Source organism: Tinamus guttatus, unplaced genomic scaffold, assembly GCF_059628265.1.
Source record: "Tinamus guttatus ecotype Peru unplaced genomic scaffold, ASM5962826v1 Tinamus_guttatus_pri_ptg000004l, whole genome shotgun sequence".
NCBI classification, from domain to species: domain Eukaryota; kingdom Metazoa; phylum Chordata; class Aves; order Tinamiformes; family Tinamidae; genus Tinamus; species Tinamus guttatus.
The window spans coordinates 13,924,286-13,939,843 of record NW_028288538.1 but is presented as its reverse complement, the minus strand read 5'-3'; the positions used below and the strand labels follow the sequence as shown (position 1 = coordinate 13,939,843).

Sequence of the window (15,558 nt, the reverse complement as noted above, 5' to 3'; positions counted from 1 at the left end):
TTTTTGGCTTGCTCTCTCACTGATTTAGTGGTGGATGTACGTTAATTCCACTGTCCATTTTTAGCAAAGATGCTGATGTATGATTGTGGTAATGAGAAATTCATGCAGCTGCAACAATTAATTTTTACCTTGAGTCCTTTTCCTTTGTGGCAGCCTTGAGAAGATAACTGTCAGTCTTTAGATTTACAGGCCTTTTAAACATATTTGTGTTCTCTTTGCACCCCTTTCAGAAAGGTACAGACGTACTGGAATTTCACTGAATGCAGATGAACTGCATATTTGGAATCCGTAGCATAAAAATGTGAAAATGAAACACAGTGAGGAACTTGTATTGAATGACAGAGGGGGAAAAATTGTAGTGTTAGCCAGGTTCTTAATGGTGACTGCTCTTCCGTACCTTTTTGAAAGCAGCGTAACTAAAAATGCTTGGAAAAGGGAGTTAGAAAACAGATCAGATCATCTAGTACAGCTTTGTATTCATTAGTCTCAGAAGATAAAGTATCCGTGTAGAAGGAATAAAAACGTTATATCTTGAGTTCATTGTTTTCCATTTTGCAGTGAAATAATTAAATTTCTTAGTGGCACAGAAAAAAAAATGATGTTCATTGTTCAGTAACTTTAATTGCCCCGGAATTTAATTTGCTACCACATCTTTTATATGCTTTAGATGTTCCTTTACATAATTACTTAAAAAAAAAATCTGATATCTATAACTCCTGAAACATCAGCGCAGTCTAATGAAGATTGGTTGTCTTAAGAATTCTTCTTTTGAAGAATTCAAATTTCTTTAATCAGTTTTAAAAAATATTTTATTAAAAAAAAGGCAAATTCCTTTGTTGAATGGATTCTTTGACTGATGCAGTGTTTTTTTTTTTTTTTTTCTCTCTCCCCAGCATGCAATGGATGTGATTGGGATCTTTGCAGAGGAACAGGCATTGGTACTGCAGATAGTGGCAGGAATACTGCATTTGGGAAATATCAGCTTCAAAGAAGTTGGCAACTATGCAGGAGTGGAGAGTGAAGAGTGTAAGTACCTCTGGAAGCTCTTATAGAATTAGCAATAGGCTGAAACCCAGATGGCATGAGTTGAGGTGCAGTCTTGAACTACTTACCCAAACATGGTCCATCATTTTTCATAGTGCAAGTCTGCAAACTCAAAGTCTCTTCCAAAAATGATGTTAGGAGTGAGGTCTCTGTTTTGTCTTGTAGAATGCCATTGTCTTAACAGGAATATAATTTTGCATTTTGAATTTAAGGAATTCTTTTCCAGTTTTTGAGTATGAAATAATAGAAATTGTGTGAAATGTCATCATCTGTAGGACCAACTTGTGAGAAATGTCATAATCTGTTTTAGTGCTTGAATATATTTGCAGTAGAAAAGATTTTCTTAATATTTATACTAATTGTTGCAAATCATTCCAAATACTATTCTGGATGGATGTTCTGGATAAACCATTCCTCATTAGGGTTGTTTTCTATTGAAAGATCCATATCCTCTCTCTATTTTAAACTTCCTGAAAACCTAAGAAACAAACCTAATCTTTTTCAGCCTTTCTCATAGGTTCAGTTTATAGCTCTCCTGTAATAACACTATTGATAATTATTCTTGGAGGATATATTTTTTTCTATTACATGTATGCCCCGCTTTATAATAATAGGCCATACATCATAACAGTCCTTAACTAGAGAAAATAATCTGGTCTTTTAATGTCAAGACACATCAAATCAAGCTCAGCACGTCTTCCTTTCCATCAAATCACTAACGCTATGAAGGAGGAGTTTCTAAGATACCTATGGTATAACAATATGTATTATCTTGCTTTCTTCATAGATCCTTGCAGTAATACCTACAGATATACTGCCAGCATAAATAATGAACCAGTATTTGGCCTATAATTCCCCACATTCTTTCTTCTCTTTTAAAGGATATGATAAGACTTGTCCTTTTCCTGTGCTCTTCGTTGGCAGATGTTGCCAATTCCTCTGCTTTGATTACTAGTGCCCTAGGATAAATTTAATCAGTCTGTCTTGGTTGTAATTAATCGGATTTCAGAGAGCTGGGAGTGTTTTTTTTTTTTCAGTTTTAAAAATACTTGGGAATTAGCATACTAAAAGGTTGAAAGGAGTATGTTGTAGATGTACAAAGCACAAGTGGCAGCTAAGTGATTATTTGACATCCTCTCCACAACAGAGGAGTGGAGCACTGCAATATCGATGAAACGTTGTTAGAGGATTATGTAGTTTAGTGGCAGGGCAACAGGAACTTAGAGATGCCCTTGGAAGCTATTTCTGTATGCTTTCAACCAGTTTCTGTTTTTCCGTTCCTTAAGGTGTGTAACGCTTGTAACTAACTTCTGTTAGAAAAGCTTAGAAAAGCATGGAGTTCTGACCTTGTGGTTCCTTACTGCAGAAATGTCTTTTTCTGCTCTGCTTTTACACAAGAGAAAACAGAATTTGCAAAGTATATCCAGAAGAAAGGATTTATAAAACAAAAGGAAAAAAATGCAAGCCAGTTAAAGCTTTTTGCAAATTACAAATTAGAAGTGAAAAGGGAAAGACTGTTTGGAGATGGTTATCAGTATTCTTTCTGTACTGTATTTTAAATATATGTGTTTTTACAAAGAGATCTCAGTGCTGTCAGTTTTATTTCTTGTGTGAGTTTTATGTCTTATTTCCAGCTCTTCCAACAATGATTTGTTTGAACCGCAGAGTTCAAAACTCTGATATAAGTAAAGAGCTGAAAGTTCTCGGGGGGAGCTTAGGGAAATCTTTAAGACATAAATCCCTACTCTTTTGCTTTTAAGCCATGTCTCATGAGATTTATTACTGCTGATTATTATTTGAGATATCGCTGAGTTTCTTATTTTGTACTGAATTCAGTCTGTAAATCATAGTCTGGCAACCTTAATCTTTCTTGCAGTTTTGGCTTTCCCTGCTTTCCTCCTGGGAATTAACCAGGACCGCCTAAAGGAAAAACTGACCAGCAGACAGATGGACAGCAAGTGGGGAGGCAAGTCCGAGTCCATTAACGTAACCCTGAACGTGGAACAGGCCTGTTACACCAGGGACGCGCTGGCCAAAGCCCTTCATGCCCGGGTCTTTGATTACCTGGTGGATGTAAGTTGAATTTGATCATTGGGAGTGCAGTGTGGGAAGGCACACTGGGAATATTTCTTGCGGTGCTTTTGCTGTCCATCATCTCCTGCATCTAAAATGCTCCTTCAGGCTCCTTGGCCTAACCATTAGCAGTAGTACTGAGGAGTTCAGTGGGAGGAGGACTGCACATATCAAATGCCAGGCACTGGCTAGAAGACAGCTGCTTATACCCTTTCTGAAGTGGGTAAGCCTCCTGCCACCACTGTCCTGTATGGAATCCTGGCATTTCCTCTTTTCTGCCAGCATCCATACTTCTGTGAAGCTAGGATCTTGCTTTATCCTGTGTGATGAAGCATTTTCAGATGAGCAGAATTGCAGTGTGTTATGTTTCCGGTCCCTCGTTGTCTTTTCCCTCTCCTGGTGAGAAATCCCTTCAGCACCCCAGTTTGAGGAAATGCTGGTCTCTTTTGTACTCTGTTCTCGATGCTGAAGTGCTCTGGAGGAGACGCCAACCAGGCTGTGCTGGTGAGGGGAGGCTCTACCTTTCCCCACGAGAGCAGAGGGCTGCTCCACGCCGGCCGTGTGGGTGTGTGAGAAGTCCCCTTTGTCACAACGGCTCCCTAATTCTTATTAGGTGTCTGTGTCAGCAGCATTGACACTGCAAGAGATGGGAGTGTAGAAATTACTGAGAAGATTCATGTTACTCTCTGTAGAATGCCACAAACATCAATTGTACAGCTGTTTTATGGGGGAGAGGGCTGCTTTTTCTTTAACTGAGTAGGTTCTTGTGAATGCAAAATGGTTGCTACAAACAGTGCTCAAAAATTCATTAACTCTGAAACAGGATTCTGTACTGTTTGTTTCCTAGCTCTTAGTAAGAGCTTTTTATTAAAGTGAAAGACCCTCTTACATACATTTGTATTCTATTCAAATAAGTTATTTTTAAAGAAATTCAGTACTATAATATAAAGATTTAAGGATATAGATATATAATTCAAGGGTATCTACCATGCTGTTTTACATTTTGTGTGTTTTTTTTTATTAGTCCATTAATAAGGCTATGGAGAAGAACCATGAAGAATATAACATTGGTGTCCTTGATATTTATGGCTTTGAAATATTTCAGGTAAGGCAATGCAAAAGGCAGAGTTTGAGCTGATCTTGAGCCGAGAGAGATTTTCTTCTTATTACTTAAGTGGGGAGAGGGAACCCAAAGAAGAAAAAAAAAACCCAGTAACCAGAGGCAAAGCAAAAAAAAAAAAAAAAAAAAAACAAGCTTCCTGGACATTCAATACTCACTAATAATGTCTCACTCAATAAACATGAAGTATTGAAGAAACTTCAAAGGAATTAGGTCACTGATCTTTATTTAGAGATCTGAGATTATGCAGAAAGACTGTAAAATCAACAACCCATCCATCATCGAAAATATTCCTTTGAAGCTTCTCCTAATATTGCTAGCAGAAGAACTAGCAACTACTGTATATAGAGCATCAGACTAATTTGTATTTTTTTCCTGTATTGTAGAAAAATGGTTTTGAACAGTTCTGCATCAACTTTGTTAATGAAAAACTGCAGCAGATTTTTATTGAACTGACACTGAAAGCAGAACAGGTAATCAGACATTTGTTATTTTTGAATTCATAAAATGAGCCACTGCCTTTTCATTTGGTGGAAAATTGAGGTTTTATCATCTGGTAACGATCAAATTTGCCTTGTTAAGCCAGACAAAGGAAAAAGGTCTTTGCTGTTGGCTAGCCCTAAGAATGTAAACCACATCGGTTTCAGACATGCTCCAAAACAGCAGTGCAGAAGTCAGTCCCTCATACAGTGTGCTAAGCAGTCATATGACTCTGCCCAGCCTCGCTGCACACCCTGACTCATTGACAGAAGTGGAAAAGTGCAGCTTGCTTCCATCCCCCTGCTTTCATTGGCTGTGACACAGTTAAGCAGGAAAGCACTACTTTTCTTAGTTTCCTCCACACCCATTTTGCTCCTTTTTATTCTTTTTTTAAAAAGAAATGTATCACTGAGACAAGTGCTTTTGAAAGTATTTGCATTTCTCCGCTTGCAGGCTCTTTGCAAAAATAAAACCTCATGACATGAATGTGTGCTGCTGCCTGGGGAAGCAGAGCAGGCAGCTGAGAGGAGCTTTGTGTGCGGTGGGAGCCCACGCCTGGCACCAGCATTGGGATAGTGTTTGCAAGAATGCCCCTACACAAGTGCCTTTGTATAAAAGTAACTGATCAGTGCAGATGAGCACACAAATGACCTGTTAAGCATCTAGCTAGACTCATATGTTTTGAACAGATACAGACATTTTAAATCATCATTTTAAAATTTTTTTTTCAGTCAGTCTCTAGTTGTCCTTCTGGTTACAGTAATTGCATACAGAAATAAAAAGTAGGGATGCTTCTCCATTTTATATGTACTTCTGTGTGTGTTGGTTTGGGGGGGATCTTAATCTGCATGCCACAACTTTCATTTTAAATATAATTCTAAGGATACAAATGCTTAGCTGCATTATCAAGATACTGTAAAACCCGTTTTGTTGCTCTTTGTGAAGTGATTTGACAATAATTCACTGATTAAAAAAAAAATCCTGTTCTTTTCAGTAACTACTCAAGGGCTATGAATGACACAAGATGCGTAGGGAGAACAGAGAAGGATTTTAATTCAGCTCTTTGGCAGTAAATAGCAGGATTTAGCCATCATATCAGTTATTTACCTCCCCACACACACTAGGGAGTCATAAACCTGGCAGCTCCTCCTCAGCCTGAGTAGTGCAGAGCTTGGGTGCACCTCACTCGCTGTAAATCTGCTTCTGTAGGAGAATAGCTGTGTCTTGTTTTTTACTTAACAGGAAGAGTATGTGCAAGAAGGAATTAGATGGACACCAATAGATTACTTCAACAACAAAATAGTGTGTGACCTCATAGAGAACAAAGTGGTAAGTGTTTGGCACAAACAGAGATGGAAAAAACAGACAATTTTTCTCTAAAGTAATTGGGCAAGTGCTTTGCTGTCAAGAACATTCACGGGAAAAAATGCAAATCCTGTTGTTCAGTATCTGAGTCATACAAAGCCTATATATAAATCTTATATAAGATATCTTATAAAGGCTATAAGATAGATACATGTTATATAAGGTATTGGCCAAAAACATGGTTGAAAAATCATATGGATAAAAATAAAATCACTAGTTGGAAATTGAAACTTTATCCTTCTAAATTTATCAAGGACTTTACAACATGTAAGTGTAGCTCAGATATAAGTCCTCCCCGCCCAGGCTCTGAGAGATCTATTTCAGTTTGGGGAAGCTACAATACCAACTTCCTTTACGGTATTGGAGCAAATTAAACAAGCGAAAACAAGATATTTGGAAATCTTATAGATTAAAAAGATTGATACATTTTTGCTCCAAGGAATATTCTGCTGTTTAGTCTTTATAACCTGACCTGGCATGACAACAAATGTTGACTTATCAAACAGCCTTTTAGGACAGAAATTTTGTTTTGATTTTCAGACAGTCTTTTATATTTAACAGTAGCTAAAATAACATGGTGACTTGTGCTTACCACCTCTTGAGACTTGGTCAGTCTGCATCAGGATAACTAGGAAAAGGATAGAGTTTGTGTCACAATTTTAGATAGTTGAGAGTTGTTAAACTGTTTGAGAATTTAAATATTTAACTGAAACATGGGTGTGTGTTTTGCTGGAATAAGAAAGGGGATTACTTTGTGAAGTACTTATAAACTAAACTAGATAAATATTTTTGAACAGCCCATTTCCCTTCCATTTCCCGCTCTGTCACCAGTGTCTCATGAACCAGCATCTCCTTAAATTATTTGCCTGTTCATGTAGACACTAATCTCCACTGTGAGCCCTCCTGAGTGAGGGGAATTCTTCCTCCTGAGTCTTTACTCTGGTGTTTTTGTAGTAACCAATTTTGTTTTTTAAAGGATCGGAGGAGGGGAAGGGGCTGGCATCATAGTCTTTTCCCTTCCTTTTTGCTATTTTTTGTTGTTTGTCTCTGCTCTGTTAAGAATCCCCCAGGAATTATGAGCATTTTAGATGATGTATGTGCCACAATGCACGCAGTGGGCGAAGGAGCTGACCAAACACTCCTGCAGAAACTCCAGATGCAGATTGGGACTCATGAACATTTCAACAGCTGGAACCAAGGGTTTATCATTCATCATTATGCTGGAAAGGTAATGTGGCAAATCAACACTGACATCTACCTTATGGGATTTTAAAGAACAATACTGAAATGAAAGGGAAAGTGATATCATCTCCACTGATTTTCAAGTAGCCAAATTATCTCAGGAGACAACCCGGAGAGTTTAGAACAAATAAACCCTAACATATCTCCCTAGTTAGGAGAGAGAAATCTGGGCCTTGCTGCTAGCAAACATACTAACCCAACCTGAATATTAAATTTATGTAGTGAATAAGTGCCTCTAATTCTTTATTAATGAAGAAAATATTAATTTCCTTCTTGATTATAATGGTAGTAGGTTAAAAGGATTCAGCTAGGAATGATTAAATGATGATATACCAATAAATGTGGAATAATTATGTACAGCCCCATCTTATTTAGGTACATTTCTCAGAGTATTCATGAAGTATTTTAATGCTGCTATATTTGGTAACAATGAACACTTTTGCAAAATATTTTTCTTCTCTATCATTTAATACTAAATTCACTTGTGCTATATTCCCTTTACTAGTTTCGTAATACTCTTTTCCACTCAATATAAATACATCCATGTAAGTATATTTGTTGTGAAAGATTTAAATAATATATACTGTGACTTACTTATTATAGTGTGATTTTATCATATTTTGACTTATTGTAGCATCTTTAAGTAATATCAGCCTAGCCAAAAAGATCAGAACAATTATTAGTGAGGACATAATTTAAACTAATTATTGGATTCTCAACTTACCAAGCAATCATTTTCCACCTTGGCCCAGGTATCTTATGATATGGATGGATTCTGCGAGAGGAATCGTGATGTTCTTTTCACGGACTTGATTGAACTCATGCAGAGCAGTGATTTGTACGTAAGCAAAACTTGCTTAAAACTAGGACTAATCTATTAGTTCAGATGGATGCAGAGGGCCTAACTTCCCCCCTACTTTCCTGCTTGTGAAACCATTTGCATAGAAGTGGAAATAAACATCAGCAAAGAGTAGTTTATAGAATGGTACTAGAGAACAGTATCACCTGCATTTTACTTGATCTCCATTTTCTGCAAATTTGAATGAATATATAAGGTAGTACAGTCTGAATCAAATGATTTACAGATAGCTATTTGTTCAGGAGCTGAACAGCCCTGCTGGGCCTTATCTCAGACAGTGTACAAGTAGCCCTTTTTTGTTATGCACTTTTATTTCTAAATGCTTGTTTTTTGGGTCTGGAATGTGGAGATCATGTTTCTAAGGACTTTCTTAAATAGAGGAAAATCTTTATGCTGCGTAAAGCTCTTAGAACAATACTAATCTTAAAATAGACTCCATATACCTCCAGCTTAACATAGCTAGCTGTTTATACTCTGCTCAACTATCAACTCTTAATAGCATATTCCATAACATTCCGGCATTGAATTGTCTTTCTATACCAACTCTTTTGTATTGATTCTTTTCTAGACCTTTTATAAAGGCTCTGTTTCCTGAAAACCTCCAAGCAGACAAGAAAGGCCGTCCTACCACTGCGGGCAGTAAAATTAAAGTATGTTTAGTTTTGCTAAGTGTGTGCCTGATCATATATCTGAAATTAAAAATGGTTTGCTGTTTACCACTGTCCAGACGTTTTAAAAGGTGGACCTAAGGGCATGCTGATTGCAAAGTGCTACGTTATGTGAGCTGTTGTACTTGCATTTGCCAAGCATCACCGTTCATTAAACATTTTGTTTGGTTGTATTGTGCAGCAATTGTTTTTTCCAAGTGGGCGGTTGATAGCAGTGATTATAGTACCAGCATGTGCATCCTGAAAGAGCCCCTTCACTCAGCCCTTTTATGTCCTACTATTAACAGAGAATTAATCTCTATACAGAGCAGAAATTCAGCCAGGCATGATCTGATGCCCATTAAAGTCAGAGGGTTTTCTGCTGAACATAATACACAGGCAGCCAATGTTTGTGTAGATTTTCTGCAGACCAGATATAGTGGTGCTTAAAGGACATGCTTGCAGAACTTGGAAAAATTTTTTCAGCCTTTTTCCTCATATTTCACTTCATAGTCAAGTTCATCAGATGCAGTCCCTGTAACACATGGCTCCATGTTTAAATTTATTAGTTTAAATATTACAGGGCCTGAAGAAGTGTGTCCTCAGAGCAGAACGCCATGTGATTCTGTTTCCAGATAATACTTTTTGAGGTGATGGTTGTGTGTAGGGTGACGATTTTCTTCCAAAGAGTAGAATGATTTGATAGAGCAAGGACTAATTAAAAATAAACACACAAAGAATGGACAAAAGGTAAGAGGGAGGAAATAAAAAAGTCAATGTAAAAAAAACCTAAAATGAAGGCAAGGAAGTTACTGATTACTGATTATATTGCTAATTTCTTCCCTCTTACCTTGCACAGATTAAATGTATTTATTATAAGGGTATGGCTTTCCTGCATAGAGCTTTTACAGGTTATGGGGAGAGTCTTTCTAAGTTGAAATGCAGCTCTGTGCTAGCATAGTTGTACATTACCCCCAACACTGTTGGTAACATACAGAATGGATCGGAAGATGGCTGATTACTTTTAGAAATATCTGAGGTTTAACCTATTCCATTCAGATCCTACTGTTTTCCCTCAATTTTACAGAAACAAGCAAATGACCTTGTTGGCACCTTGATGAAATGCACACCCCATTACATCCGCTGCATCAAACCCAATGAAACAAAGAAGCCTCGAGACTGGGAGGAGAGCAGGTATGAATTAATGAGAGGATGTGGTGGGGCAGAACCAGATCCTCTGGAAAATTTCCAGAAAAAATCTGCATTGTTACCACTTGTTCCATGACTTCTCCTAAGTTCTCAACATTATCTGTGGTTTCTTGCTTTAAATCAGCAGTTAATATAAGCAATTCTTATTTTTCTCCTTTTCAGTTAAGAATAATCAAAGTTTGCAGAATGGGTCAGTAACATAACTGTTAAAGACTGAGTTTTCAGTGTGGAATTTACACAGTAAGCACTGTAAACTCTAAATTTTGTTTTGTTCTTTACAAACACTGGATAGCTGAAAAGCAGTATGGCGTCTAAGTTTGCTTTTGTGTGTCAAAAACGTTCAAAGAAAAGTTTAAAAAGAAATGCAACAACTACCAAGAAGTACCCTGTAGCAAAAAATAGGGAAGATATTTTTATTTCTTGACTCTTAAAGTTTCAGTAGCCAGGTTTTTAAAGAGAAATCACATGAATATCATAGCAGTTGGCTATACAGACATAAAATAGATGCCCTAATCAATTTGGTTTATTGAATCTCTTTCAAAACTTTTTTTAAAACTGTGTGGTGTTTTATAGTATCATCATAGTATCAAAGAAAACATATTTTCTTTTTTTTCCTTAATGATGAAGGCTACATTATTTAACCCTAAAATATATCATTACCAAGCACTTTTGGTTTAGTAAAAGTGCTGATACAGTAATCGGTTATTTTTGTCACAGCGACAAAGTTTGCTAAGTCTGATGAAGAGCGTCCGTGACCACGTCACCACCCCCAGAACTCGCCTCCCGCCATTACATGCAGATGCAGAGAGCATTTTCAGGAGCCGAGTGTGCCCGGAAAATGTCATTTAGGTCTCTCTTTTTTTTTGTATTTAAAGACACCCAGAAGTATTTTATTTCATAAGTGCTCTTCCTAAAGCTCAGTAAAAACCACTGTACATTTTAATCTTATGGTATTCAAGGAATAAAGACATATGTTTTGTGCCTACTCCAAGAATGCCAGTGCAGTAACAGTAGAAAGTAGCAGCCTCTCTTCACTGGCCATCCCCAAAAACCACTGAATTTCTCACAGAAATGGCCGAAGGAGGAAAATGGAGTCTCGAAAAAGCATGCCTAAAACCTGTAACAAAACAGAAAGCTATAAATAATTGAGTGGCTTTTTAAATCAATCATTTACATATTGGAAAACAGGCCTGGGGTTGTGGAAAGGGTTGCTGGGAAACAGAGGAAACAAGCAAACAAAAGGCTCCTGCTGACAAGAGGCCTGCGATCAGGAAACCCGCTTTGGGGCTAAAATGGGCAGAGTTCTCCTGGCCTCACCAGGAGGATGGTGCTGGGCGAATGCAGCCGTTGTTGATGCTAAAATACAGATATGTGACAAAGAATTTTAAAGTATCAAAACCAGACACAAACAAAAGCTGTCCTTATGATAGTGAACTCGCATCCCTGTTTAAAAATACTAACATTCTCTCCATTTCCAAATTATAATTATTGATGCATTATATTGAGAGCTCAAATGAGTACAAATTTTCTATAGCAGTGACATTCGTGGGGAAAAAAAGATTTCATTGCAAGTATATTGCAACTCGCACTTCAGTTTAATTTTGCTGTTTCATGATTTCATGGTGAGAAAGTTCTGAGATGGTGGAAAGATGAGACAGAACTGAGCAGGGGCAGCATTTTGTTGAATGTTGGTTTAGTGGATTTTTTTTTCTTCTGTGCTTATTTTTTGTTCCGTACACATGCTTTAATACTTAAAAATGACCGGAGTAATTTGTATAGATAATCTGCTGTGGTAGCATGTTACCTGGCTGTGAAAATGCTGCTCTTGAATAATAGCAAAAAGTACTTTTAAAAAAATTATTATTTTTTAATTTTTACTTAATTATCTCATGCCCCTAACAGCCATGTCATTCCAGGTTCACACTGCTATTGAATAATTTCAGGATATTTAGCACTTTAAGATAGACCTTGACTAATACCTAAACTTTGTATAATACTTTAGTTATTCAAAAATGGGGCCGTTCCTTGAGAAATGTGTTTTTGTTCGGCTCCTGGCACAACTACTTGGCCTGGTGTTCAAAATTGCTGCATTAGCTGAATTCTCAGACCCTGACCTGCTTGAGGTTGATGCCTGGAGGAAGATTTTCAAGAGTGCCTTTTCTCAGGAAAAGGAGAAAAAAAAAAAAAAAAGGAAAAACAGAATACTGTCTCAAATTCTCTGTTGCTGGACAGTAGTATTGGCAGGATGCTAAGAAAAAGAGAGTAATACTGTTGCTTTAATGCATTATTCCAGATGTGAAGAGGAGGGAATGCTATAAACAGGAAAATGTATTTTTGACCATCAACTTTCTACTGTTACTGCACTGGCATTCTTGGAGTAGGCACAAAACATATGTCTTTATTCCTTGAATACCATAAGATTAAAATGTACAGTGGTTTTTACTGAGCTTTAGGAAGAGCACTTATGAAATAAAATACTTCTGGGTGTCTTTAAATACAAAATAACTGGAGGGCTTTTGTCACTTGTAACATGGCATTTCCAAAGTTCTACCCCTTTATCCTGCGACTCATGTAAAAGGAATGTCTCAAGAAAAAAAAAAAAGAAAAAAAAGTCAACCATCAGTGCTTTTACAGTGAATTTAACCTTTCAAAATAGCTAGAGATGCTAGAGATGTAACAGTGAATTAACAGCCTAGAGGTTCCAGGGTTTGAAAAACTTTTATATTTTCTTGTAAAAGCAGAGAAACAAAAACCAAAACAGGTTTAAGATTAAATGCTTCCTTCCAGCCTTACATTTCCATGATTATATGTAAAGAAAGTCTCTTTTTAAAATAATGTTCGTTGGACTTAGAGGACTAAAATCTTGACAGCTCTCACCTTTCTGAGAGAAAGGTAAAAGCTTCTGTGCTTCGCCCTACCTGAAAGCAGCCGCAGAACTCCCAAACACTGTGTTTTGGAATTTAGATTTGTAAACTATCCTTGTGTCTTCCAGCCCCATGATAACTTAGATGAGAAAATTAAGGAAACGCAAAGAAGAGCAGCAGCAGTCATCTATCATTAATGAAGTTAACTGAAATTAAGTTCCCAAGCATTAAAAAGTAGACTAGCAGGATATTTAAGAAAGAATGTCAAATATGTTCCACAATTCCCAAAACAGAAAAAGAAACGTCAAAAGGAAGGCATTTCTTTAGCTTTTTTCCTGCTTTGGAATTTATGGTTGTTGCAGTTTGCAAGCAGGGTGTGGGGTGGAGCTAGTTGGGGAAGAGATGAATCCCCTTGTGTTCCAGCCGCTCCTCAGAGATTCCAGAGGCTGGGGGCGGCCGGTCTCATCTCTACTCATGGGGCCAAACTCTTCTCGGTGATGGCCAGCAGCAGCAGAAGGGGTGATGGGTACAAATTAGAACACAGGAAGTCCCATCCCCATATGAGAAGAACTTCTTTCCTGTGAGGGTGCCAGAGTCCTGGAACAGGCTGCCCAGAGAGGCTGTGGAGTCTCTTTCTCTGGAGATCTTCCAATCCCGCCTGGATGTGACCCTGTGCCACGTGCTCTGGGTGTCCCTGATGGAGCAGGGGACTGGACTAGATGATCTCTAGAGGTCCCTTCCAACCTCAACCATTCTGTGGTTCTGTGATATGTAAATTAGAGGATAGTTAAGAAGTTAAACTTAACTACCTAATATTACAGTGATGTATCCTGCCTGCCTTGAATGTCTATCTTACCATGCAGTCTATGTTAATGTGTAAGAATATGTAGTCATATACCTGTGCATGAATTTTAGTAGTCTTTAAACATCATATGAACTTTAAATAAGACAGACTATAATCTTACTGTGTTGGTATCTGCAGGGTAAAACATCAAGTAGAATATTTAGGTCTGAAAGAAAATATTCGAGTAAGAAGAGCTGGCTACGCCTACAGACGTGTCTTCAAGAAGTTTCTGCAGAGGTAGGGTAATACTCATTTTGAAATACTACAACACAGTGGTTTACATGATGATGAGAAAAACAAAAAGCTGCAAGTTTTTAGTAATTCCCATTTCTTACTTATCTTTGTCATTTTCCTATTTACCTATGTTTGGAATCCAGGTTCTACAGATTTTGTTGTCTTTGAAAGTCTGTCATTTTTTTCTGTAAATTTGCCTAAGGCCTCACTTCTTTTAGTGTTATAAGAGGGTTCTTCAAAGGTAAAAAGAATTCAACATAGGAGAGAGGAACTTTAGAGTTGAGCTGTGTACATTGGAATCTGAATGTCTAGCTGCTAAGCTTTGTTTAAATTGCAGCAGCTCTCCAGCATGACAGAGGAAGGGTGGAGAAAAGTATGCCTGCCTTCCAAGCACACCAGTGAGCAGAGTAATATATTAGCTTAAATTGCTCATGTTATATCCTCATGCTGGTGTTCAAACAGCTGGAAGCAGTAAGAACTCAAACCACTGCAGCTGTTCACTGAGTGAAAACAAGTCAGTGCTCTGTGACGCCCAATCTCTTTTCAGTGTCTTAGGAGCAGCTGTTGGGATGGATTAACTACTGCCAATTGCTACTGAAACGCTCTTAAATGAAAGCAATTTCAAGATTTATACAACATTCAACTTTTGTTTTTGAAAACTGAGATACAGCTGACTAGTAGTAAAACTGGGATGCTGCATGACAAATGAGCTTTTGTTAGAAGCCTTTGTTAAATTTGAGAATTAAAAACAAAAAAGTAATTAGTTATTTCAAAGAATAGAGTGTGATTCATTGGGCAGAAAGAACAAAGCCAGTAAAAGTCTTTACGTGAGAGTGTTCTAATCATCTAGTAATAGACCTAAAATATTTTCAGGTATGAAACTAATCTTTCTAATATGGAACAACTCCCAATCCTATTTTTTAGTTCATGATCTTCAAAACCACTCACAAAAATGTGCTTAGATTGCATTACGCTACTAGAAAGCAATTGCTGAGACAGAATAACAAATGACTAATGAACATCAAATCTAGGCTCCATAGCTGTTGCACATTGATCACGCGTGACAGCTCTGCAGCTCTGGGAAGCTCCCTGTGCGATCTGCTCAGAGCAAGCCCCGTGCTGTTACAGAAAGGTGAATATATTTCTATACTTCTCTTCATATGCAGAGATTCAAGGCCATTGAAATCATTTTCCACTGAATTTAGATATTTGTCTTGCATCAATCTTGTTAAAATTAGCATTTTGTTACAAGTAAAACTCTTGCTGCAACCTTTCCATTTGCAGCTCTCTAGCAGCCAGATCAAGCTCTGTTCTGACACCGTGAGTCAGTGTGAGTAGCAGTGGGCTGCGGCATGGATGGGCAGGAAATGCATGCTTGGACACTTGTTTTCCTTGGGAGTTCCTTGGCAGCTCCAAGGAGTGGGCATTTACATTCTCAATAGACATTTATGTCTGAAATGTACATTTGCATGCAAAAAGCCAGTCACTGAAAAGGCCTGTGTTTTAAAGGATAGCCAATCCAAAAGCCAAACTCCATATTCCTGTATTTAGGCTTAACTTACTGTGAGTTTAACAGA

The 15,558-nt window shown here is 37.6% G+C and overlaps 1 protein-coding gene across 1 annotated transcript in view; it reads left to right on the top strand.

Moving 5' to 3' along the window:
- The window catches only part of MYO1E (myosin IE), an 81,039-nt gene that overhangs the window by 42,804 nt on the left and 22,677 nt on the right, over positions 1-15,558 (top strand). The window contains exons 9-18 of the mRNA XM_088519723.1: positions 894-1,026; positions 2,921-3,117; positions 4,142-4,222; positions 4,624-4,710; positions 5,960-6,046; positions 7,143-7,310; positions 8,077-8,162; positions 8,752-8,833; positions 9,918-10,024; positions 13,886-13,984. Of these exons, the coding sequence (XP_088375849.1) occupies positions 894-1,026; positions 2,921-3,117; positions 4,142-4,222; positions 4,624-4,710; positions 5,960-6,046; positions 7,143-7,310; positions 8,077-8,162; positions 8,752-8,833; positions 9,918-10,024; positions 13,886-13,984 (1,127 nt within the window). The remainder of the gene's footprint in view (positions 1-893; positions 1,027-2,920; positions 3,118-4,141; positions 4,223-4,623; positions 4,711-5,959; positions 6,047-7,142; positions 7,311-8,076; positions 8,163-8,751; positions 8,834-9,917; positions 10,025-13,885; positions 13,985-15,558) is intronic.